Source organism: Dermochelys coriacea, chromosome 1, assembly GCF_009764565.3.
Source record: "Dermochelys coriacea isolate rDerCor1 chromosome 1, rDerCor1.pri.v4, whole genome shotgun sequence".
NCBI classification, from domain to species: domain Eukaryota; kingdom Metazoa; phylum Chordata; order Testudines; family Dermochelyidae; genus Dermochelys; species Dermochelys coriacea.
Genome location: NC_050068.2, coordinates 210,300,553 through 210,327,194, shown reverse-complemented (window position 1 = coordinate 210,327,194; position 26,642 = coordinate 210,300,553). Strand labels below are relative to the sequence as shown.

General features: G+C 43.3%; 1 protein-coding gene across 1 annotated transcript; it reads right to left on the bottom strand.

Annotated features, from left to right (window-relative positions):
• Window positions 1–25,976, bottom strand: FBXO40 (F-box protein 40). Its single transcript, XM_043506067.1, has 5 exons — window positions 25,907–25,976; window positions 25,299–25,393; window positions 6,956–6,985; window positions 3,983–5,869; window positions 1–2,295 (listed from the first exon to the last, which is right to left on the bottom strand). Exons 1-5 carry the CDS (start codon window positions 25,974–25,976, stop codon window positions 2,098–2,100), a joined length of 2,280 nt encoding a protein of 759 aa, XP_043362002.1. The 3' UTR covers window positions 1–2,097.
• Window positions 25,977–26,642: the final 666 nt, after the last annotated feature.

The following is a 26,642-nucleotide window of genomic DNA, read 5'->3' as shown; positions in this document are numbered from 1 at the left end:
ATAAAAGTACCTACATGCATATAAATAACTTATTAGTGGTCACCCTAATTCCAGTTGGGGGCTCTGGTAGGGGTCAGTCTCGCAAAACTCACAGCTGGGTTTGCCCCCTTGGTTACATGTTCATGTCAGTTTTTAGATCAGGCACCAGAATCCCAAATGGAAGGTTCAGCTGCTTCTGTATACAGCTTGGGCCTTTGATCTCCAGTCTCTGAGAACAGGCAATCACCAGTTTATGGCCCACTCCTCAGGGCATAGTTTGAAAGGACTAGGCTTTTGCATAATTCATGTAGTGGAGTTTACATTAACCACTCCCCAGGGATTCCTCAAGAAACCCACTTAACACTTATTGTTCCAAAAGTCCATGCTTGTCTCATGCGTTTAAATATATTTCTTATACTTCCCAGGTCTCAGCTATGCCATAATTTCAGTGTAGGGTACTGGGACTGACACATAGTCTGTCAGTCAAGACCCAGAGTAGAATGTGACTTTTACTCTTTGGAAATAATATAGGCAACTAAAATGGGGCCCGGCCATGAAATTCAAGTATGAGATCTGGATCCAAATATCCTCAGTATTAGAGAAGGTTTGGATTCAGTCTTCCAATTTGAGCTTCTCTGTAGCAGACAAGTTGTTTTACAAAAGCAACAGGTACCCAGCTTCTCCTAGCCAACCCCCTCAGTATCCATCTTTAAAATGTATCCATGTTGTGTTCATTAAGATAAATAGGGCAGGATCTAGCTCAGACGAGTTCAGTTATCAAATCAGTTAAAGAAAGGAGGCTTCCAGGTTAGACCAGCTCAGCATATCTCTTCTGATTAATTAAATCCTAGCTAGTGCCTGGTCACCAGTTAACAGGGACAACATCCTGCAGCATCAAATGAAGGGAAGGGAAAGGGACCACTGTCAAGATGATCTCTTCTCTAATTCATACCCTGAACTGCCAAAATTAAAAATGTTGCCCTTTCTCTCCAGTCTGATTCCAGGACCTGCTTTCACGGACAGAATAAAGGAAGAGTCAAGATGACAGGTATGGAGGGGGGGTGAAACTGATGTCATAATATCTCTTTCTATATAAAGAGAGCTAGAGGAGCAATTTTCTCTGGACTTGACGGAAGCAGACCAGAGCACCATTGGGACAGGTACTAATTGTAAAATGGGCCAGATCCTCAGCTGGTATAAACTGCCTTTCATGGTGCTATTCCACTTTGCATCAGCTGGCCAATGAGAATTGTTTAGAAGTTTGAGTTTGAAGCCAATAATGTTTCTGACTCACTACATGACATTGAAAACAGTGTCATTTAGGGCAAATTTGTCAAAAAATGGTCTTTAATTTTGGCTGTCATTTTTGACAAAGAATTTTTTTATTTGAACTGTTTCAACGATCTCTACTTTAAGCATGCACTTAAATGCGGTCCAGAATAGAGATACTTTCATGAATCAGGGCCTAAAGCCCTTTTCCCTCAAATACCAGTTTGTTACTGTTTGATGCATTCCTGTTTCCTTGATAAAACATCTATATAACTGTAACTCATCCACCAATTTGGGGCTTGTTCTCCTGTGCCTATGTACACCACTACCCTTGCTATCTCCACATCTGTCAGTTTTCAAGTAATCTAGCAAATGCACACTCTAGGAATTTTTCTGTGTGCTAGTAGTTGTCGATGATTCTGCTTACTGACAGGGATAAGATTCATCTAAACTCGGTACTCTAGCTGCTCTTTCCTCCCTCAGGGAAAAAGTATGGTGACAGTAGCTTTTCCCTGATTTCCAGATTGCCAAGCTGGCTGCTATAAACCAATACTCTTATAATTGCTTTTTCCAGGTGGCTCTAATTATGAGCAGGCATGATACACAAAAAATAAACAGAAAGCCTGTGATATCAGCAATCAGCTGAATGAAGTACTGATTTTTTTATTTTTTTTTAGTATTGCTAAAATACTGAAGGAAAATGATGCAACATATTCCAAACAAAACAGCAAAAGGTTGATTTTGTGTTTCCAAAGGGAATTTTCTTATGGGGTGCCCACATAATAATCTCTACAACCCAAATCCCAGTACTCCTCTGAGAGACCTGGGGGAGGAAGCTGGGGGATGTATTCAGGATCCATGCCTGAAGGTTGAGACCAAGCTATCTTGAGCCCGCTTTCGGGGTCCACACATGCTGGCAAGCAAGAATGGATCCTTCTTGTGCTCCACATCGTAGAACGGACAAATCTTCAGGTGTTCAGACATGGAGGGAACATCACCGAACTGCCAGTTGTTAACAGGGGAGAACAGGCTGCTAAACTGCCAGATCTAGTATGTGGGAATAAAGAAGAGAAGACTGGAACGTTAATTAAAATGCAAAGAGGTTTTACAAACACATCAATGTTCTGATATTACAATGGACTGTCATTACTCTTAATTGATTGGACTGACTAGTGGATAGCATAGGATGCATCCGATGAAGTGAGCTGCAGCTCACGAAAGCTTATGCTCTAATAAATTTGTTAGTCTCTAAGGTGCCATAAGTACTGCTTTTAAGATGCAGTCCTCCATCCTGTATGACACACACTCTTTGTCTCTGCGTGTATGACCTTGTATATGTAGTCATATTAAAGAGCTTGTCTGCACAATGTGTTAATGTGCACCAGGGGGGCATAAATTCTACTGTGCACCAGCATGTTTGCACACTGACTGGCTCATGTGGACGCTGTTGGGACACACTAAAGTTCTCTAGGGCACACTGATGTAATCCCATTTCAAACAGTAATATATTAATGCACATGAGAGAACTTTTAATGCACACCAGCAGGGGCAAAAGACATATCTGGCTTCAAGACTAAGCTTGATAAGTTTATGGAGGAGATGGTATGATGGGATAGCCTAATTTTGGCAATTAATTGATCTTCGACTATTAGCGGTAGATATGCCCAATGGCCTGTGATGGGATGTTAGATGGGGTGGGATCTGAGTTACTACAGAGAATTCTTTCCTGGGTGTCTGGATGGTGAGTCTTGCCCACATACTCAGGGTTTAACTGAGCGCCATATTTGGGGTCGGGAAGGAATTTTCCTCCAGGGCAGATTGGCAGAGGCCCTGGGAGGTTTTTGCCTTCCTCTGCAGCGTGGGGCATGGGTCACTTGCTGGAGGATTCTCTGCACCTCAAAGTCTTTAAACCATGATTTGAGGACTTCAATAGCTCAGACATAGGTTAGGGGTTTGTTACAGGAGTGGGTGAGTGAGATTCTGTGGCCTGTGTTGTGCAGGGGGTCAGACTGGATGATCATAATGATCCCTTCTGACCTTAAAGTCTATGATTCTATGATTCACACTGGCCAGTTAGTGTGCAACAAGCTGGTGCCCATTAGAATTTCCATCCCAGCTGGTGTGCACTAACATACCATGTAGACAAGCCCAAAGTCTCCGAAAACCATTCAGTTCTTGACTTCTTGTGAGAGTAACAGCAAAATCAGTGTCAGTTGTGATGATGAATGTGTAATGCTGACACCCACTGACTCAGAGCTGGAGTTAGACCTGTCAACACATTTCACTTAGACCACCAAAAGTCGCCAGCATATGTAAGTAATTTTCAGTCATTACCAACCTGGCTAGTTTTAAACTTAGAGGTGAAGGGCTTCCTATCCCATGCCTGGTACCTTAAGCAGCCAAGTCCCAACAAAGCAAATTTTCATGAATACCATGTAAATTACCAATCAGTGAACATCAGGAGTTGATGTGAAAATCTGGGCTCCCTTCACAGTCACAGTTATTTGCAAGTATTTCACTTTTGCCTGACAAAATAGGATGTGGTAGTTTCAGGCTATCTTTAAGCACTGTACAATACAAAGAGATACAAGTCCAATTTCTAAAAAGTTCTGTGTGTGACCTTTAAGTGTCAGGAAAGCTCAGTTCACATCAAACAGAGTCAAGTCTTGTATTATATTTTTAATTTGATGATCCTGCAAATACCTTTTGTTTTCCAAACACCACTGTCACTTGCCTTTTTGCGAGCTCTCCATGAAGTACCTCCATGGGAATATCTTTTTTTCTCCCACAGCAGGAGGACCATCCCTCTCTCTTGAAGTAGAGTGGCACAGATATCCCTCATCAGTACAGATACTTGGGACAGCTGAGACAAGCTGAAGCTGTCCAAGAACCCAGCAATATACTGTAAAAGTTCCAATGGAAGGCTGCTCAGGGATTCTTTACTTTTTCCTTGATTACTTGTTGTAAAATTGCATTTCTGTATTTCAGAGAGCACAGGGTCAACTTCTGGTTTGATAGCAAATGTATCAAGATGCTGACTGTAGATAATCTTTGCTTTATGACTAGCAGGGTAGAAGCGGTTTTGAACAAAAGTACATCCCAAGTAGGCAAGTGGACAACGATGTTGGAACCATCCATTTAGAGAGGACTGGATATCAGCATGAACATTCTTGAAATGTGAAGGAAACTCATCCCTCCTGAAGAAGTGATTGCAAGTGAATGTGAAGGCTGAGCAGCTTTTGTTATGTCTTCTAGTCACACACTCAGTATGAAGCTCTACATGGAGTTCTGGTGGGCTTTTTATATCCAGAACATCCGCTAGAACAGCTCTAGAGGAGAAGGGTTCCACCTGAAAGCTGTATGTCTGTGTCCCAAAATCCATGAACAGTCCATCAATATTCTTTGCTTCCGAGATCTCATGACCTTTCAGTTCCTTTTCCAATGCACACAATAGTGTACTTCTGGCTGTATCTGATTTAGGAAATTCCTCAAGGCTTATTTGCAAATCTGAAGTATCCACTGACTTGTCCATCATTGCTATTTTGTATGCCAAGGCATCTCGAAGTTGTGCTCTTTTGCCACGATAGCTAACTGGCACTCTGAAGGTGCACACAGTCTTCACCTCATGAGCCTCCAAATTCCCATACACAAAATCTTTCTCTCTTGGTGTGCAAGCAGCTAGCTGACCAAAATGGATGAGCATTCTCCCATGATGCACCAGGTACATGTTATAATCCCCTACGTTAACTTCTTTTTTCAACCTCTCCAGGATCCCATCTTGCCAAGGAGCCAGACCTGTCTTTTCTGCACCTGTAATCACTTGATTATTTTTGTTTTCTTTTGGCTCTTCCACAATAGCTGCTTCCTTTGTCTTCTCTTTGGGATTGCCATCACAAAGAATCTGTCCTGTTTTCTTGTAGCGATCTCCTTCCTTTTTTTCTGAGTTTGCTGAAACGTCTGTTGCCTTCAATGCTGAAAGCTCTTTGCTAAACATGTTCTCCCAGGCTTTGTAACTTACTAGATCCATTCCCTTCTTATCCTTTGCCAAATCCTCACGCTCCTGTTGGGTAAGCTCAGCAACTTGGCCATCAGCTTCTTTAGAATCACATGCTATTCCTCCAACGGCTCCTTCTTCCAAACCTGCTATTGGCTCTTCTGTGTTATCATCTTCTCTCCATTCTGGAAATAGCTCAACCATTTTCAGAGTCCTAAAAAGAATCTTCTGATCTCTGAGGGCTAGGGCTGTATCTAGACACTGCTCATTATGTGGCTCCTTCATAATGTTCTTATGTAAAATGGTTTCTGAGTCTACATTTGGCCAGCGATTCCATTCCATAGAGCAGTGGACAACACTGGCTGGACAGACCTGAAGGTGCTTTGCCAGCTTAAAACGGGCCATGGAAAAAGGGCAGCCATAAACTGAGTTGAGACATGAGACCTGCTCTAGGGGACATAAGAGTTGGTGGTCTTCCTGTTTACACATATGAAAGGCAGCCCCACAGCGTGAATGGCAGTTGATCACTACACAGGAGATGGTGAGCTCGACTGGGACTTGGCATTGCCGGTTGAAACATTTCTCACAGTGCTTGTGCTGTCCAGGACTGGTTTTCTGAGCCCTACCCTATGAACATCATAGATAAGAGAAAACAAAAAGAAAATACAGTTATTGCCTAAAGAAGCATATTGACCACAGGTGGAAGTTGCTTGACTCCTACATGCCAAGTCTAAAATGTCATTTTAGTCTGAAAAAGTGATTACATAAAAATGACACCTGCTTACATATCAGAGCTGGTCCTTGTGTTTATCAGAGTCATATCTGTTAATAATGGTGATATAAATAAGCCATTACTGCTCTTTACTCTTCTTATTCCAGCGGAGCAGCACAGTTCTGAAAGAGTGAGTCGGATTCTAGTCTTCCTTGTGCATCAGTAACAGAGTTGTTTATTAAATTCCAATCAGCTGGAGGTAAGGTGTGAGAAAGTTCACAGTACACATTTGAGCTCTACAATAAATCTTCCAGCGAAACCAAGGAAGGCCATATTTGACATTTCCGAAACGGCTAATCATGGCTGCTTTTGCTCAGGCTTGCTTTATTTTTTAGAACTTACAAACACCAAGCAGGTTACTAGGCTGCTAGTTTTGTATTAAATGAACTGCTTACCTACCTTTCTTTTATGATTGTGGTTTCAATTAATCTCTTAGCTGTAAATTAAATGAGTTTAGTCATAAATAATGATTTGTATTTGCGTAAGACCTTTCCAGAACAGTTTTCAAAGTGTCTTGAAAACAATTAATGGAGCATGAAAATAATTCTGGGAGTCACCTATTATTATGCCCTTTTACAGATGGGGCAACTGAAGCACAAAGATTAATGCTAAGCACAAACAGGCTCCATTGATGTCAGTGACTTGTCCCAAGGAAGTTGCTGAGACAGGAAGAGAATGCAGGACTTCCCTGCTCTAGCCACAAGACTACATTTCAACCTGGTTCAGCCCCATATTTCATTTGTGGAGGGAAAAAGCCAATGATCAGAAGGAACTGTAGTTAAATCTATAAACAGTTCCCTTCTCCTTTTCCTTTGATATACAAGAAAAAAAGATACAAAGTGGGGGGACCTTTTATGTTGTCAGGATGAAGAAAAGGATATGGACAATTTTACTGGTAGCGTCTTACAAGGAAATCACACTTCCTTCCCAAAAGCACCTACCATAATTCCAGCAGACGGTCTTGTTTGTCTCTGAGGAAAAAATGCAAATAATTAATAAAATAATGAAGACTCCTGGGTTTCAGTAAACTAAAAAATACAATGGTGATAGTGCCCCTCAAGAGTAGTGCTAGCCTTTTGGCTGTCCAGGGGGGAAAATGTTTTCAGCATCCAGAAACCGAGCCATAATAAACAAATAAATAAATAAATACAAATTATGAAAACTGAGCAGCACAGAGGTCCACTGCCCCCTGGAAATTTGGGCCCAGGGCAACCACGGTGGTTGATCACCTATACAACCAGTGCTGGTGCTGAGATGTTAGTGTTTTGCATTGCTATGCAAGAAACTCAGTTTCTACCATCCTATCCCCAAGAACAGCAAGATGCCTCACAGAAAGTAAGCTCAGGCCCTGTGGGAAGAAATGATACATATTGCTTCTTCACTCACATTCTTTGAATCCTGTAGTTGTGTCCTTCCCCATGAAGAAGTGACATTTTCACAATTAGCAAGAGGGTATCAGTAATACTACTAAGGGAAGGAAATTGATCTAGATAGGACACTACTTGGTGGGATCTCTAGTCACTACAGTACATATCTACAGTAAAATTTGGCATACATTGGTCCCTCAACACCTCTTCGGCTTAGATTCTCAACTCTCATGGGATCTGCAGCACTGAACTAGTCCGTTGTCTCTGGCAGTGACTAATACCTGTTGATTCAGAGAAGTGAAACCGACACTGCATGCTAGGAGAAAAAATTCCTTTCTGACCCTCTGCCTTGTAATCAACTTACAATCTGAATCATTAGTCTTGTTTACCCAATCTGTATCAGCACACAGGGAAAGAGCCAGTTTTAGCAGATTTATAAATTTATGTATAGCTTATTAATATCTTTTCAGTCCTACAAAAGTAAAGATAAAATATTTCCCTCATTGGCAGATGTCACGGAGCCAATGGCCCTTCAGGAGAATTAGGGCCTAACTGGCGCATGACAACCCTGTGGGCTACAACTGGAAGCCATCAGGTGCTCCACGTGGTGCCCCTTTAGCTAATTAGTAATGGAGCAGCTGAGCTAGAAGCAGAGGCAGCTAGAACAGTATAAAGGAAAAGTTGCTGAGAAGGAAAGGGGAGAGAAAGGAGCTCTGTTTGGAGAAGTGTTGTAGCTACTGCAGGCTGGAAGCGAGCCATTATGTAAGTGGGGGAATGGTCCTGCTATTGTGGGGAACTTTCTTGGCTTATGCACTACCTTGGTGAAATGGGCTAGCAAAAGGATCTGAGTCCTCGCTCCCACTCCCTTTACCCAGAGGCCTGCCCGACCTCAAGGGCTCCCCTTCCACTCTCCTGTGTGGCAGAGTCCTCGTAACCCCAACAAGGCTGGCCCAGGATTCTGGGGGGGCTTGACCCCCAACTTTGTTGTGGTCACTTAGCGCAGGGGCTAGGGTGTCTCCACTCTGGGGTGCTCTCTCTGCACTGGACGCTTCCCTGACCCACTGATCATTACATATAGTTTAAAGCAAATACAATTTATTAAACAGCAATTAAAAAAAAATAAGGAAAAAATGGGAAAGGTTAAAGGAAAACACATAACCTGCCATAGGTGCTGGAACTAGGAGTGCGGAGGCTGCTGCAGCACTCCCTGGCTGGAAGTGGTTTCCATTACATACAGGGTTTACAATTAGGTTCAATGGTTCTCAGCACCCCTGGCATTCTCAGAGACACTGGTTGTGGTTCTCCTGTGCCCATAAAGTGGGCACAGGAGAACCACAACCAGTGTCTCTGGAATGTCAGGGCAGTTCACAGTCTGTTCCTTGTAAGTCCCAGGCCTTCTTCTCAGGCCCTGGCTGTGCTGTAGGGATGCTGCGGCTTGGACACTTGCTCTGGCGGTGGCCACACACTCTCAGGCTCTAGGTGGCAGGACCTTTCTTCTCAGCGTCACCCCTGCCCCGTCGTGGTTACGATCCCCCTCCAAGTCTGGCCTGCATGGCATCTTGGCTGGGGGCAACTCCCGGTGCTAGGCCCACTGCCCAGGGTCCTCCCTCACTCTCTCCAGCTGCTCACCACATCTGGCTCTGGACTGCTCCAGCTCCTGCCTCAGCACTGCTGCTGCTCTGCCTCCAGCTGCCTGGGCTGCTCCTCTGACTCCTCTGGCTCTGGTTGCTGCAGCTCTTCTCCCAGCACTGACCCAGGGCTGCTTCCCTGGCTCTCTCTGTCTGGCATGGCTCTGCTCCCCAGCTCATCTTGGGCTCCTGCTCTGTCCTTAGCTTGGACCCTCTCTGTTCCAGACAATTCCAGCTCACACAGAGGACAGGACCCCCCTGACCTCCTGACTCTATCATTAGCCTGCCACCCTGTCAATCAGGCTGACCTGGAGCATTGGCCTCCACTATTGGTAAAGATTTTCCATCAACCCTTCCCCCTTTCTTTTGGTACTGGGAGCTAGCCAATCAAATCCCCTCCCCCCCGCCACTGAATTTTAGTAAGGGGCCAACAGTCCCCTTACACATAGTAAGCAGGGTAGGCTGCTGTGGGGTCAAGCCCTGAAGGATGGCTTGGAACTGACAGTGCGAACCCCAAGAGAATTGTCAAGATCCCTGGAAAATGGAGACAGTGGCAGAGCTCTTCTCACTAGCCTCTGGGAAAAGAGCTGGCATAAGCTTCCAGACCAGAGTCCTACAGGTGGAAACTGGCTTTGGGGAAGGGAGCAAGACAGATAGAGAAAGATCTGGTAAAGAAACCCCAGGGGACCAGAGTAGACTCCTCTGGAGGAAGCCCTGAGTTAAGGCCCATGATGGATAGAAGAAACCCACAGGGAGCAGGTTAGTCTCCTGGGGGAGAAATCCTGAGATAGAGCTTGTAAGTGGGAACAACGAGACCCCCCTTAGGTAAACTGCCAGAGTCCCTGGAGGAGGTAGGCAGTATGGGGAATCCTGCTGTGAAAGAACTAGCCATTAGTTTGGCCCAAGAGGGGCTGAAAAAGAATCATCACTTTGGATTTGTTAGGATTTTTGTTTGGACCTTTTTGTTACCATGGAAGGAGACTGAACTTGGCTGGAGGGCTGAGCCCCAGAAAACATGGTGAGAGAGAGATGGCCTCCAGGAGGTGCAAGAGACAAGGGCTCCTTGCAACATCACAGCCTGACACAAGGGGGTACTACAGGTGGTGCGCAGACCACTTTACAGCTGATTATTCTGTAATTGTCCATTATGGAGTTTCCTCCACCTTCCTTTGAAGCATCTGGTACTGGAACAGGTGGACCACTGGTCTGAACCAGTTTGGCAGTTCCTATATTCATATATTATAGAAGATGAGATCTTTCTTTCTTGGAATTTAGTTTTATCTACATTTGAAGTACTCACAGGAGCAAGAGACACCAACCCATTTATATCTTACTGGCAGCTGCACTGCTGTGCTAATTCTTGTCGTATTTCGCTGCAACTGTAATCTCTGAAAATAGTCTCAGCCATGACTTGCGTAAGGTCACAGGAGGACAGGTGTTGTTATACACCAATAAAAACAAACATATGAACAATGCTTTCCACTGGGAGACTAAATCCAGGACAGAAATAATTGATAGATACATATATAACTGAATGGGGACCAAAGCACATAAGCATCTATGTCAGTAATAACCTATGCAGGTCTCATCCTGTCCCCCACCAACACAGAAAGTTCTTTTTGAAACATTTCTGGGCCTGATCTTGCTCTTACTAATACTAGGGCAAATCACAACTCCATCAAAGACACTGGTGTGAAAAATTGATGTAAGATGTTTTCATTAGAAGAAGTGGAACTGAATCAGATCTGTGTTTTAATTTGGGCCCATCCCTAATTTTTGTGCTTTTCTATCAGAAAAATTATTTTACATATCTTTCAGTGAATATCAATTGTTTTTCAATTTACAAGACAAAAAAGGATTTTTTTTATAATTTAGCCGCAAACTCCACCAGGGACTTTCAAGGTTTTTTTTCTCCCTGTCCTTGGACATCATTTTATTAGTAATAAGAAGCTCCATATGCAGACGTTAGCTGATGATGTTATTGCTGATACCCAAGGCACAATAGATCTCAGCTCATTCTCCAGTAGCTATATGAGCTCTGAAATGCTAACAGGAGATAAAACTTTTTTTGTCAGTAAAGTCCAAAGATAAAATTATAAGGCAAACATAAAGCACCAACCCAGGAACCAAACCCTGCAACAAATCCCGGTGCCAACTCTGTCCACATCTCTATTCAAGGGACACCATCAGAGGACCTAACCACATCAGCCACACCATCGGGCTCGTTCACCTGCACGTCTACCAATGTGATATGTGCCAGCAATGCCTCTCTGCCATGTACATTGGCCAAACCGAACAGTCTCTATGCAAAAGAATAAATGGACACACATCTGACATCAGGAATCATAACATTCAAAAACCAGTCGGAGAACACTTCAATCTCCCTGGTCACTCAATAACAGATCTAAAAGTTGCAATTCTTCAACAAAAAAACTTCAAAAACATACTCCAGCATGAAACTGCAGAACTGGAATTAATTTGCAAACTGGACACCATCAGATTAGGCCTGAATAAAGACTGGGAGAGTTGGGTCATTACAAAACCTAAACCTAATTTCCCCAAACTAATTTCCCCCTACTGCTACTCACACCTTCTTGTCAACTGTCTGAAATGGGCCACTCTCATTACCCCTTCAAAAGTTATTTTTCCTCCCTTGGTATCCTGCTGTTAATTGAATTGTCTCCTTTTGTTGCTGCCAGAAATTTTGGGTTCAGTTAAAGGTTCTGGAGAGGAGTGTTCTCTTTAATGTTATATACCCTTTTGCCTCTATACCCCAGCTTCCATCCCTGTTTCTATTCCTCCTTATTCCTCTCCTTTGACTCCTGTTCTTCCTTGGTTCCTATTTCCTATCCCCAGCTTTTGTTCATGTTACCATAGCCCCTATTATCCATTCCCCTCAGCTTATGCCCTGTTTCCCTTCTACTACTATTATTTCCAGCCCTACCTCTGTTCCTCACTTCTCATTAGAGACAGGCTGTGCGCTCCTTGTCTTCCATGCTGCTTGGGCATTGCCAGGATACTGAGAGCACAGAAGAGATAGGTCTCAGTTCAGGTGCCTGAGTAGTAAAGACCTCCGTACGTTCCACCACCATATAAATTGACAGGTTTCCCTGCTCCCTTTTTGGTTTATGTCCTGTCCTCTGATCTCATTTCTGGACATTTACACATTTGATGTGGTGACCATTTTGAAAATGTTTTTTATTTTTTAATAGGAAACATTAGGACTGCTTGGGTGTTTTTCACATTTCGAGACATTTTAAAGGTTAGAATAAAAGACTCTTTTTTTAAGGAGAAAAGCTTTTTACACATTTTTAAATAGTTTAGCAAACAGAAATAAAGTGTAAAGACAAATATGTTAACAGGCCTTTTTAGAGAAAAATATTTTTATACAGTGTAACAATGCTGGTTCTGGCAGGACCCAACTGAGAGTGCCAGTTCAGGACAAATTGCTTAAAGCAGGGCAGTTACAGCCCAAGGCTGGGGTTTCTTTGCACACCAAGGCAAACCAAACCAGCCAAACAGAGAAGACTTTGGTTTTACCCCACTGGCTAACCACAGTCACACAAGCAATTCCCTTAGACATTCCAGTTTCCCAGTATCACCACCAGTGCCACTCATTATGGGGACAAATGGTTATGAAAACCAATACCCTAGTAAAAAAAAAAAAGGTTCTCTTGATCCCAAAGGACCAAGCCCCAGACCCAGGTCAATATACAAATCAGATCTTCCCCACAAATCACACTGTTGCCAATCCTTTAGAATCTAAAATCTAAAGGTTTATTCATAAAAGGAAAAATATATAGATGAGAGCAAGAATTGGTTAAATGGAATCAATTACATAAAGTAATGGCAAAGTTCTTGGTTCAGGCTTGCAGCAGTGATTGAATAAACTGCAGGTTCAAATCAAGTCTCTGGAGTACATCCACAGCTGGGATGGGTCTTTCAGTCCTTGGTTCAAAGCTTCTGTGTAGCAAAGTTCCTCCAGAGGTATGAACCAGGACTGAAGACCAGATGGAGGAGCTGCAGCAGCTTTTTATATTCTCTTGCCATGTGGTCTCTTTCTTTGTCCCAAGGACAAGCTGTCCATCACATACATGGAAAAACCTCAGAGTTCTCTCCATAGGCATGTCCCTGCATACCTTGCTGAGTCTCAAGGCATGTCTGCCTTCTTTCAGTGGATCAGTTGTATAGCTGATGGCCCTTAATGGGCCATCAAGCAGGCTAGGCAGAGCTGACACCAACTTGTCTGTGATGTCACCCAGAAGCATAGCATAAGTTTGAAATACAGACAGTATAGAGCCAATACTTATATCTTTAAATACAAAAATGATACATGCAAACAGATAGCATAATCATAACCAGCAAACCATAACCTTGTCTTAGACACCTTATTTGACCCCCTTTATAAAAAATTTGGTGCCACTACAGAACCTTGGTTGCAACAATGTTCTATACAATCTCAGTTCAAGTCAATAGCGTCACATACAGTTTTTGAAATAAAGGCTTTAAATTAGTTATAGAACATGTATTTTTAGAAAAAATAAAGTTGGGTTGGATTAAACAGCACAAAGTGAGAGAGGCTGTAGAACAGCCGAGAAAAGCAAAAGCCTTTCAGCCTGTTACAGAAAGAGAGAGAAAATCAAGTGAGAGAGGCTGCAGAGAGTCTTAAAATTACAGGAAAGGAAGAAAAGCCTGTGTCCCTGACCAAGCGCCAGAGACAAGAGAAAATCAGTTTACCCCTTTAGCTGCCCCTAGTCAAATGCTAGGTTTCAGAGTAGCAGCCGTGTTAGTCTGTATTCACAAAAAGAAAAGGAGTACTTGTGGAACCTTAGAGACTAACAAATTTATTTGAGCATAAGCTTTCGTGAGCTACAGCTCACTTCATCGGATGCATTTGGTGGAAAAATTTTCCACCAAAATTTTCCACCAAATGCATCCGATGAAGTGAGCTGTAGCTCACGAAAGCTTATGCTCAAATAAATTTGTTAGTCTCTAAGGTGCCACAAGTACTCCTTTTCTTTTAGTCAAATGCTAGTAATTTCAGGACAGTCAGCCTTGGACAAGCCACACCCCTTGCCTGAGTCAATCAGAAGCTATTCTTTAGACATGTTCCAAAACTGTATTTTTCTGAACCAATTACAATGCACCAAGGGGTGGGGCTATGGACCATTGGCCTGTTTTAAAAAAAAAAGCATCTCTTTAAAGCAGTGGTTCCCAAACTTGTTCCACCGCTTGTGCAGGGAAAGCCCCTGCCGGGCCGGGCCGATTTGTTTACCTGCCGTGTCTGCAGGTTCGGCCGATCGCAGCTCCCAGTGGCAAAGGTTCGATGCTCCAGGCCAATGGGAGCTGCTGGAAGTGGCATGGGCCGAGGGACGTACTGGCCGCTGCTTCCATCAGCTCCCATTGGCCTGGAGCAGCAAACCGCGGCCAGTGGGAGCCGCTATCGGGCTGAACCTGCGGAGGGGGCAGGTAAACAAACCAGCCTGGCCCGGCAGGCGCTTTCCCTGCACAAGCAGTGGAACAAGTTTGGGAACAACTGCTTTAAATGAATGAATGAAAAGCCTGACACAGTACAAAACAGAACTTTTTGTAGAAAGATACTAGCCTTTTAAAAAAAAAAAGTGTTAAAGTTTTGCCTAAAAGAAAACTACTCTAAAACTTATTACTTGTAAACTGTAAAGAAAGCTTTAAATACTTTCTAGAATATGTACACCCAGGCTAACTTAAAAGAAAAAAACCTGCTTATGTGAAACAGTTGATAACACTTTTTACCAGAGATAAGAAGGCTATTTCTTCCCCACACCCTTTCTTTCCTAAATTTTTAAAAATCAAAATGCTGTTAAACTAGGCAAAGTTTTTGTCATAAACATACAGCTAAGAGTAGCATAAAATCCCTCCTTTACCTGTAAGGGGTTAAGAAGCTCAAATAACCTGGTTGGCACCTGATCAAAAGGACCAATAAGGGAAGGTGATCCTTTCAAATCTGTTGGGGGAGGTTTTGTTTGTGCTCTCTTTGTTCTTTCTCAGGACAGAGAGCGGGACCAGGCAGGAAAAAAACCCTCTCCTAAAACCCTACCTGAAATAAACATCTAGAATTACAAAAATTGTAAGGTTTCAGAGTAGCAGCCGTGTTAGTCTGTATTCACAAAAAGAAAATCCGATAAAATGAGCTGTAGCTCACGAAAGCTTATGCTCAAATAAATTTGTTAGTCTCTAAGTGCCAAAAATTGTAAGTAAAGGCAAGGAAATGCGTTAGATTATCTTTTGTTTCAGTTTGTGAATTTTCCCTATGCTAAGAAGGAGGTTTATTCCTGTTTTTATAACTTTGAAGTTGAGCCTAGAGGGGAATCCTCTGTGTTTTAAATCTTTTTATTACCCTGTAAAATTACCTTCCATCCAGAGATGCTTCTTTTACTTGTTTCTTTATAATAAAATTCTTCTTTTAAGAACCTGATTGGGTTTTAGTGTCCTAAAAACCCAAGGATCTGCTCTGTGCTCACTTTGTTAACCTATTGGTTGGAATATTATTCTCAAGCCTCCCCAGGAAAGGGGGTGTAGGGGTTTGGGGGGATATTTTGGGGAAACAGGAATTCCAAGTGGTCCTTTTCCTGAATCTTTGTCTAAATCACTTGGTGGTAGCAGCAATACCATCCAAGGACAAGGAAAGGAAGTTTGCCATTCCCATTTTGCCTTGGGGAAGTTTTTAACCTACCCTGGTAGAAATAAGCTTAGGGGGTCTTTCATGTGGGTCCCCACATCTGTACCTCAGAGTGAGGAGGGAACCCTGACACTTTTAACAAACTTTTAAAAGTTTAACATGGAAAAAAACTGCATTGGTCATTTTTGACTGAGATGAAAAACCCTGCGACATGACATAAAGATCTGTCTTTATAATCTAAGGGATGTTTTGTGGAGATTTAGTAGAAAAAATATTTAAGATACACTACCCTAGCCTTTCAAAAATAGTGTTTGCTTAGTTTTAAAATGATGCATTTTAATCGTAGGACTGGAAGGGATCTCGAGAGGTCATCTAGTCCAATCCCCTGCACTCATGGCAGGACTAAGTATTCTAAGTAAGGACCAGTGGTTCTCAAAGCCAGTCCACCACTTGTTCAGGGAAAGCCCCTGGCGCACTGGACCGGTTTGTTTACCTGCCGCGTCCACAGGTTCAGCCGATTGCAGCTCCCACTGGCCGCAGTTCGCTGCTCCAGGCCAATGGGGGCTGCTGGAAGGGCCGCCAACATGTCCCTTGGCCTGCGCCACTTCTAACCTGCTCTTAAAAATCTCCAACGATGGCGATTCCACAACCTCCCTAGGCAATTTATTCCAGTGTTTAACCACCCTGATAGTTAGGAAGTTTTTCCTGAGGTCCAAACTAAACTGTTCTTGTTGCAATTTAAGCTTACTGCGTCTTGTCCCATTCTCAGAGATTAAGGAGAACAATTTTTCTCCCTCCTCCTTATAACAACCTTTCAACAACAATCAAACAAAAATTGTTCAACTTGTAAATTGTAAAGAAAGCTTTATATACTAAAGCATAATACAGAAATCCTCCCCTGAGTGGGCTTATAACAACATATTTTTTAAAACAGTGGGGGAAATTTTGCTGTCTGGAGTGGCTTACGACTATGAATGCCTATCTCAGGGCAGGCTGTCAAAAACAGGGCAGACACCCCAGACTGGTAGTCTGTTCTGTAATTAGATTTCACCAAGCCAGTAACAAAAGTGAACTCTTGGATGTACTCTATCAGTCTCACCTTAGAGTCACAGACAAAGTAAAACTATTTCCCCATGATTATTCCCCTCCTCCCCCTACGGTTCCTCATACGTTCTTGTCAACCACTGGAAATGGCTCACCTTAATTATCACTACAAAAGGTTTTCCCCCCCCCCGCACCCCTGCTGGTAATAGCTCACCTTACCTGATCACTCTCTTTACAGTGTGTATGGTAACACCCATTGTTTCATGTGCTCTGTGTATATAAAATCTCCCCACTGTATTTTCCACTGCATGCATCTGATGAAGTGAGCTGTAGCTCACGAAAGCTTATGCTCAAATAAATATGTTAGTCTCTAAGGTGCCACAAGTCCTCCTTTTCTTTGCATGTAGCATTTTCAAGGTGTAATAGGGCCATTAACCAATCCTTTGTATTATGATTTACCTTGATGGCCCATCTGATTTTGATAGTCTTTCTGGATGGGGAGGGGGATGATTCCCATGCCTGAGCTCACAAATTCAGAGCAAACATTTTCAAAGCAAAATTTACATATTTTCTTATAGCTTGGAATACCACCATTATAAGTGAGATTAATGCATGCAGCAACTTACAAACCATAGAGTACAAACACTAAATACATTCTTATAAGACTATTTTGAGCAAAACTAACATCCAGGTGAACTGGGCTGGTCTCTAGCTATGAATTTGTTAGTTCTTAGCTAATGCCTGCAATCTTGGCAAAAGCAGACACCTGGTCTGTCAGTGTCACAGTTATGATAGATAACCCACATTTACATACGTCTTCCAAAAAAAAAAGTAAAGTTTAAAAAGACAAAAGCCACATGTCAGCATGAAGGACTGAATGCCACTGGTAAGGAGAGAGATGAGCATGTTTTCCCACAGTTCCTCTTGCTTTTTTCAAAAACTGTTCACTTTTGCAACAACATTTTTATTAGAAATAAAACTATATTAGCATGCTTTTATAGTGGATCTACACATGACACTAAGGAAACAGCATTTTGCCACAAAAAAGCACCCATTTTTCATGAAGCTATACTTTTGTAACTGCATGAAGAAGTAAGATAAAGACTTACGCAGCTTACCCTGGTTATCAGAAGAAACATATCCCCCACACTCTCTCCCCATCTTTTTTTAAAAAACCTGTGAACTTTTGCAACACAAGAATTTTTTAAAAATAAATATATGGTTTTAAACATCACACTAAGAAAGAAGCATTTTGTAACACAGAGGCATTCTTTGGTTTCAAGTCAGAGAATTTTTAGTGATTTTTTTGAACAAATGAATATCAGTTTCATTTACAAATATGTGCATTATCTGAAAACCCACAGATGCCCAACTATGAGAGAGAGCCTAGCATCTTCACCAGGAGTTGGAGTTTTCAGACCAAAAAACAATTGGCTTCACTGATGTGAGGTCTTTTGAAAAGCATTTAGACATGAGTATTAAAGTAGTGTATCATGTAAGACTGACACTGTACATAACAGAAGTTTTTGTAGACGTATACTAGCCTTTTTTTTTAAAAAAAAAAGTTTTTATTTACTTTTTAAACTTTTGCCTTTTATTATATGACAGGTCAGGAACGGTGCCCGAAAATCCTGTTTTTTTTGTTACATGACAGACATTACAGCGTCCAAAATATCAAAGTGTTTATAGGAGCACTGTATTTGTGTAAGTACTGGCATGCCACATACAGCCACAAAAATTAGCATGCCTGTAAAACCACTGGTGTACATGTATTAGTGAAGAATGCCTTGAAGTGTATGGGGAAAGAATGAGATGTCCCAGCTGTAAACTGTTTTGCAGGTTGAATGCCTGTTTAGAAAGACACAGAGCTCTGTCAGCAGACAGTAAAATTGACTGAAACTAGAAGTCTTTTTGATAAGTATGGTTTCTATGATGTTAAAAGTCATAGGTGCAAAAGCAAGAAGTGCCCCCAGTGTTATCAGAAGACAGACAGCATATATAGCCACAAATGTTATATGTGTAACAATTGTTCTCCAGAACAGGGGGAGGATTATGTCTTTTATGATTTTGAATGCATGCAAGAACGGGGTACACGTACCAAATTATGTCTTCACCATGCATTTAAATAAAGAATCCAGATGGGAATTTAAAGGGGACAAATGTATCAACAAGTTTGTTCAAACTTTTGTAGACAAACATTTTAAGGGTTTGACTTTTATTGCTCATAATGCTAAAGGTTACGACAGTTGTTTCATACTTAGACAACTGATTAAGGAAAAAAATGACCTTCAGCACTGTCATGCAGGGTAGAAAACTGTGTGATGGGGTGGGGGAGACGTAGAAATCAGATATATAGATTCTTTAAATTTTCTGCCCATGAAACTCAGCAAGTTACCTAAGGCTCTGGTGTTCGAAGGAGACAAGGGGTACTTTCAACATTTTTTAACACCACTGAAAATCAGAATTATGTGGGCCCTTTATGCAGGGTAGAACACTTTGTGGGTAGAACACATGATGTCTAGAGAGAGGGAGAGAGAAATTTCTGAACTGGTACCAACACACTCACCAGAATGAATTTGATCTCCAGAAAGAACTGAGCTATTATTGCCAGAAAGAGGTTGACATTTTGTGAGAGGCTTGTGATCAGTTCAGAAAAAAAGTCTTGAAAATGACAAGGATGCAGCTTGTTAACAAATTGAGGTAGGACAGTGAGGAGGTGGTGACTAAGTGTACAGACCCCTTTAAATACACTACAGTAGAGTCAATATGCATGGCCATGTTCTGGTTTAATTTTTTAAAACTGAGAACCCTTTTGCCACCATAAGCAGCACAAGAGAGATTCCACGCCTGCCATTCAATAACTGATGTAAATGGCCCACATAGAGAACATCCATATCCAGCATGTTTTGCAGGGTGGGGAATTTAAAGTAGGGTCCTATTTTTTAGATCGTTATGGTGTCATAGCTGGTAAGCCTACAAACTTTGAATGGCTGCTTTTTTCACAGCTGTCCCAACTACTGCTGGGAGAATGACTGCAAGCTGCTGCTTAATGCAACATATGGACATCTGTACAGTTGAACCCTCATTAAGTCTAATTTCTTAGAAATCAGGAGTATGAGGTGAGGATGATATGGAACATGGATGGAAAGCCTCGTTAGCTAGTAATAATCAGGCTGGGGATTTATTACTTTGAAAAAAAAACATGTCACAGCCTTTGGTTCCTAGACACACCCTTTACAGAGGAAGTCTGTCTTGCAGTGTCCATTTATGCCTGCTGGATGCTGCAAGCTTATATGAGTTCATCAATTTAACAAAGAAATTGATCTGTACCAGGCTTGTTATCACAAGGGGAGTCTCTGACACACTTCAAACCAAATGCACTGCTTCAGGTGGAATAAACAAACAGATTTATTAAGTATAAAGATAGATTTTAAGTGATGAGAGAGAGGAGAGGTAGATACGCTGGAGGGTAAGGATAAGATACAGAGAGCCCTAGACAAATTAGAGGATTGGGCCAAAAGAAATCTGATGAGGTTCAACAAGGACAAGTGCAGAGTCCTGCACTTAGGACGGAAGAATCCCATGCACCGCTACAGACTAGGGACCAAATGGCTCGGCGGCAGTTCTGCAGAAAAGGACCTGGGGTTACAGTGGACGAGAAGCTGGATATGAGTCAACAATGTGCCGTTGTTGCCAAGAAGGCCAATGGCATTTTGGGATGTATAAGTAGGGGCATTGCCAGCAGATTGAGGGACGTGATCATTCCCCTCTATTTGACATTGGTGAGGCCTTATCTGGAGTACTGTGTCCAGTTTTAGGCCCCACACTACAAGAAGGATGTGGAAAAATTGGAAAGAGTCCAGCGGAGGGCAACAAAAATGATTAGGGGACTGGAACATGTGACTTATGAGGAGAGGCTGAGGGAACTGGGATTGTTTAGTCTGCGGAAGAGAAGAACGAGGGGGGATTTGATAGCTGCTTTCAACTACCTGAAAGGGGGTTCCGAAGAGGATGGATCTAGACTGTTCTCAGTGGTATTAGATGACAGAACAAGGAGTAATGGTCTCAAGTTGCAGTTGGAGAGGTTTAGGTTGGATATTAGGAAAAACTTTTTCACTAGGAGGGTGGTGAAACACTGGAATGCGTTACCTAGGGAGGTGGTGGAATCTCTTTCCTTAGAAGTTTTTAAGGTCAGGTTTGACAAAGCCCTGGCTGGGATGATTTAGTTGGGGATTGGTCCTGCTTTGAGCAGGGGGTTGGACTAGATGACCTCCTGAGGTCCCTTCCAACCCTGATATTCTATGATTCTATGATTATAAGTCAAAATATAACAAGTCATATTGGTCAAATGAAATAAAAGTAAAACGCATTCTACGCTGATCTTAACCCTTTCAATGCCCTTACAAACTTAGATGCGTCTCACCACAGGCTGGCTGGTTGCTCTTCAGCCAGGCTCTCCCCTTTGATCAGTGCTTCAGTCGCTTGGTGTGGTGTCTGTAGATGTAGGTAGAAGAGAGAAGTAGAGTGTGGCAAACGTCTCTCCCTTTTATCATTTTCTTTCTCCCCTCTTGGCTTTGCCCCTCCCACTTCAAAGTCAGGTGAACATTACCACATTGCAGTCTCAAACTGACCAAAGGAAGGGGAGTGACTCACTCAAAAGTCCAACAGATCCTTTTGTTATTGCCTTTTGTTGCTGCTAGAGTGTTGGCTCTGAGATGGGGCGGGGGATGAGGGGCTCAGGGATGGAGCAGAGGGTTGGGTGCAGGGGGTGAGGGCTCTGGCTGGGAGTGTGGGTTTTGTAGTGGGGCCAGGGATGAAGGGTTTGAGATGAAGGAGGGTGCTTCAGGGCCACAGTGGGGAGAGAGGACTCCTTCCAGCTCTCTCTCCCTGCAACAGTACCTGGGATGGGGTGGGGGGAGGTGCCACTCCCCACCTCAGCAGCTCCAGGGCTAGGGCTGCAGAATAGGTGCCCCTTCCCCGGCCCCAGCAAGTCTGGGATGTGCCTCTCTGGCAGTGCCTGGGGCTGGGCTGCTCTGGCTGTGCCTGGGGCCTGGCCAGGCCACTCCGGCTGTGCTGCACCGGCTGCACCTGGGTCTGAGCCACGCCGCCCCGGCCACAGCTGGGTTGGCCATGGCAGGTCCGGGCCACAGCAGAGTTGGGGCTGATGGAGTGGTGCCCTGGCCACGGCAGGTCCCGGCTGCCCTAGCTGCAGCAGGTTGGGGGCCAGGCTAGCTTGGGGCCGGGGAAGAGGGCACCCCTCCTGTAGCTAGTCCCCGTTTGGTTCCCTGAGCCCCTGTGGGGTGCTAAATAGGCTGCTGCACAGCTGTGCAGCTTACAGGGAAATTAGGTGTTGTCTGTACTATGATACTGATTCTGTGATTTTTGTGAGTAAGGAAGGGGAGTGGAACCCACGCCTAGGGGATTATTTAGGTGATCTGACTGGCAAGATACCACTAGATGAACACATTGTGGACTATGTATCTGCAGGGCCTAAAATATACAGATACACACATGCCAGAGGTAAGTCCTGTACAAAAGTAAAAGGCAGCATGCTGAACTTGGGGAATATTGAGAAAATTAATTTGGGGTGTTTAAAGCTCTCATCCAGGACTACTGTTTGAACCCTGAAGGGGAGGACCTAAAAGAGCTTGTGATACAGCAGCATGGGATTCTGGGGTGAAAAAATACTGGTTGATAGAGACAAGAATTCTTTAAAATACCCAGAAAGTAATTTACGATAAAAGAACCCTGAAGACAGATTTTACAACCTTGCCATATTGATGTAAGATGCCCCCATACTTCCCCCCAGGCTAGGAGGTAAACTCTGCATATGAACTTCTGAACTCTTGGGGCTGCACTGACCAAGGCATTTATTATTATGCAGAATCACACACACCTAATTTGTCCATCCTTTTTTCCTATTTGCTTTGTGACCCTTCAGAAAATTGTTAGAAAATAGTAATAGGCAGTTTTGCATGCCTGAAATGCCTGTGAGGAGTTAAGAGTTGTTGGCAACAGTTGTATAAAGAGTTGTTACATGTATTTCCATATATCAAATTTTGTAAGGTTTACCTGATACTTTTAAGAATGAATGCTTATTTCCTAGTGTAACCTTTCTGCCTGTTAGAGTTGGCAGCAACAGGGCTGGGTTCAGTATCTAGGGGTTCCATTTTAATAACACAATGCAAAACCGGCTCAAGCCCCCACCCAGTGACCTGGAACAATTACATACCACCCCTGTGGATGCCTCTAAGAGTCAATACTTCCCCTCTCACAAGCACAGGGTCTGAGTGTAGCAAAAGCCTTTTAATAAAGAAAGGAAGCAATGCGGCATTCTGTTGGGGAAACATCACAAACAGGATTCATAACACAAACCATGAGCAAAAGACCCACCCCCAAGTAAGTTTGGCAGTGTCCTTTTCCCCTCAGGGTCTTAAGTCCAGCAACCCAACAGTCACCCCGCCCACAGTTTCTGTCTTTGGTCAGTGTAGCCCCAAGAGTTCAGAAGTTCATCTGCAGAGTTTATCTCCTAGCCTGGGTGGAAGAGGGGGGAAGTATGGGGGCATCTTACATGCTCTGCTGCTCGGGTTGACAGCTTATTGCCATGCCTCTCTGTGGGGTTCTGCTGCAGTCTTCACCGCCAGCTGTCCTCCTGGATGCTCCTCTCCGCTAGCCATCCTGCTAGCTGCTTACCAACATGTCTTCAGTCTCCCCCTCAACTTAACACAGATCTCAGTGATTTCAGCTCTTAGTAACTTCAGCTCTTTAACAAGGAGTCTGGTGGCACCTTAAAGACTAACAGATTTATTTGGGCATAAGCTTTCATGGGCTAGAACCATTTAATTAGATGCATGGAGTGAAAATTACAGATGCAGGCATTATTATACTTTCATTCCAGGTATCCAGTGAAGTGGGTTCTAACCCACAAAAGCTTATGCCCAAATAAATGTTAGTCTATAAGGTGCCACCAGACTCCTTGTTCTTTTTGTGGATACAGACTAACACAGCTACCCCCTGATAGTCAGCTCTTCAGTGATTTCAGCTGTTAACAGGAGAGCACCAGTGCTGGCACACTCAGAACCCCTAGCCCAAAGTAGGTCTAATACTTAGACCTAGAAATCAGTAATTTCAGCTCTGCAGTATATAACAAGACTCCCCATAGAGTCAAAATTAGCTCTGCTATTACACAATAGAAAAAGCCAGGATCAAAGTGACACTAAAAAGCAAGAACACACACACACTCTCACTGGGCTTTGGAACTCATGTCCCTTGCCTAGCAAGTTCTAGGTGGTTGAGGGCAAGTCTGTCCATCATAAAATGCCAAGTACAGTTCGATTGTCCTTGATTCACATAACCAGGATAACAACACTTTATAACTCTTGCCCCAGTAACAAAGAGACTGGGGATCCTACAGCAGCCAAAGTGACCATTTGGGCAAGCAGTCCCATCATGCTAGGCATGGTGGGTGTGCCCATGCAAACAAGATCGGCCCCTGAAGTCCTTTTTCACAACTCACCACCAGATGTCAGGGTAGAGCTCATTCTGACTCTGCTTACACTAGTAATAAAGTGAACATGGTGATTATAGATGTCCTGTTGGAATCTGCTTCCGAAAGCAATGAAATCAAGAAAGCCTTTACAAAATACATAAGCCACAGGAACCTAAATATTATGTACATTGTGCAAAATGTGTTTTTCCAGGGAAAAGAGAGCCATACAATTAATTGAAATATAAAATACATGGTTCTCTTAAAAAATCCACTAAATAAACAGCAAATTGCCATGTTGGCATGTCAAATGTACCCTGGGTAAGGCACATTCTTTTCGGAGGCTTTTAAGGATGCTACTAAAAAACCGTAAGGGGACATATTGGTGGATATAAATGCTTCAACCGTCAAATCCTACAGTTTGAAAATAGGCCTTCACCCTCCCGAGTAGCCCTGTGTAAACATTTTGAAAACAGCACATAAAAAGTAATATTTTTTATCAAGCCCCTACCATTTTAAGAAAGGTCATATGCCTTACAAGTATGTTTCGCCATGTGCGGAGAAAGCTGGCACTTTTAAAACTGCTTATCAAAGCCAGACTGTCAATCTTCAAACTCCCAACATGAAAGACAGGTCTGGTCACATTGAAACGTGTTTAGGGCACCTCTGGACATGCCTGACTTTTTTCCTTTTGCAAACTACACCATGCTATGGTCATTTTCTGGTAAGTCATCTGTATATAATTTTAAAATCTGATCAACTGGTAACCCCTTATTATATTTCTTTAAAAATATATATACAGTGACAACCACCAGTTACCATGAGGGGGTCTATAGGTGTTTCTGGCGAAACACAATATTATCAGAGTTATAATTCTAAAAAAAGTCATGGTAGTTTTAGGAAAGAAACTACTGTCTGGGGAAAATCCATAGGAGTCAAAAAAACTTGCCTGGCCTGTGTTTTGGTACATAGAGAGCCAGCCAGTGTTCCCCTGGTAAGTTGTGGGTATGTGTGTTCATAGGCACCACAGGGAAAAATTAGTGCGTGCTCTGCACCCACTGGCAGCCAAGCTTCCTGCCCCATACCCCTGTCCCACCTCACCTCCTCCTCCTTCACCTCCTCCCCTGAGCGCGCTGTGTCCCAGGTCCTCCACCTACCTCTCAGCACTTGCTGCCGCCAAACAACTGTAGCAAGCTCTGGGAGAGAGGGGGGAGAAGCAGGGACACAGCGCACTCAGGGGAGGAGGTGGGGAAGAGGCGAGGCTGGGGCGGGGATTTGGGGAAGGAGTTGAATAGGGGTAGGAAAGGGGAGGAGTTGGGGGGAACTTTGGGGAAGAGGTTGGAATGGAAGCAGGAGGGGGCGGGGCAGGGGTGGAGTCAGGGCAGGGCTGGGGGCAGTGGGGGGTTGAGCAGAAGTCGGCGCCTATGTGTGTGTTAACATATGTGTGCGTTAACAATCAGCCCCATGGGTCTGGTGGCCACAGAACCCTTCAGGAGTAGGTTTCTAGCAAAAACATCTAAAAATGAAGCATCCTTTGGTAAAATATGTGCTAACTGCACAGTGTTCATAATCACATATACAGTCGAACATCAAAAATAAAAACACCAGAGTTATGGACTGACCAGTCAACCGGACACCAAGTGAAACTGGAAGTAACCAATCAAGCAACAGCAGAGACACGCTCCCGCTCCCAAAAGCAAAAACTGTACTGTGCCCGTATTGCACCTTAAAGGTAGGCACATCTACCTTTGTAGATAGGAAGAGGCTGCCTGTCCCCATCCGCGATCCCCATCCCCACTCATGGGGCAGCCATGTACAGTAAGACGCTGGAGCCGGAGCCAGCTAGCAGAGCTGGGGTCTGCACCACTTTCACCCCTCCCATTCCAGGAGGGAGACATCACACACACACTCAGACACAAAAAGAAAAGGAGGACTTGTGGCACCTTAGAGACTAACAAATTTTTCTTCTGAAAAAAATCTTTTTTCTTCCAACCTTTAAAATGTTTCTAAATATGAAAAAACCCAAACTCAAGCAGTTCTAATGTTCTCTATAAAAAATAAAAAAAGCTTCAAAATGGCCACTGCATCAAATGTGTATATGTCCAAAAATGAGACCAGAGGGTGAGACATAACCCAAAAAGCGGATATGGAAACCTGTCAAAATGTATATGGTGATGAAAGGTATAGAGGTCTTTACTACTTGTCTGGCACCACAACAGACCCCCCAGCTTGCAAGGACCAGTTGCAGAAAAAGTCCTGGTCAGTTACTGGTCAGCCCCAGTAACCCATAGGATACAACATGCTCAATTGCTATGTGGGACTATCACATGTACGGCACATTAGGAGCTTTGTGGGGATAGAGTATGCTCAGTGTAGATAGAATCTTTGGCAAATAATGCTCCCAAACTCTAACAAACACCTGAGGCCTGGTCTGCAGTACAAAGT

Excerpts from the sequence above, each read along its gene's own strand:
- FBXO40 (XM_043506067.1), bottom strand. The coding sequence starts at position 25,976 with ATGGGGACAGGCAGCCTCTTCCTATCTACAAAGGTAGATGTGCCTACC. Across the intron at positions 25,394-25,906 it reads TAAGGTGCAATACGGGCACA|AGCTTGCTACAGTTGTTTGG; the intron begins GTACAGTTTTTG and ends CCTCTCTCCCAG. Across the intron at positions 6,986-25,298 it reads AGGAGGTGAAGGAGGAGGAG|AGACAAACAAGACCGTCTGC; the intron begins GTGAGGTGGGAC and ends TTTTTTCCTCAG.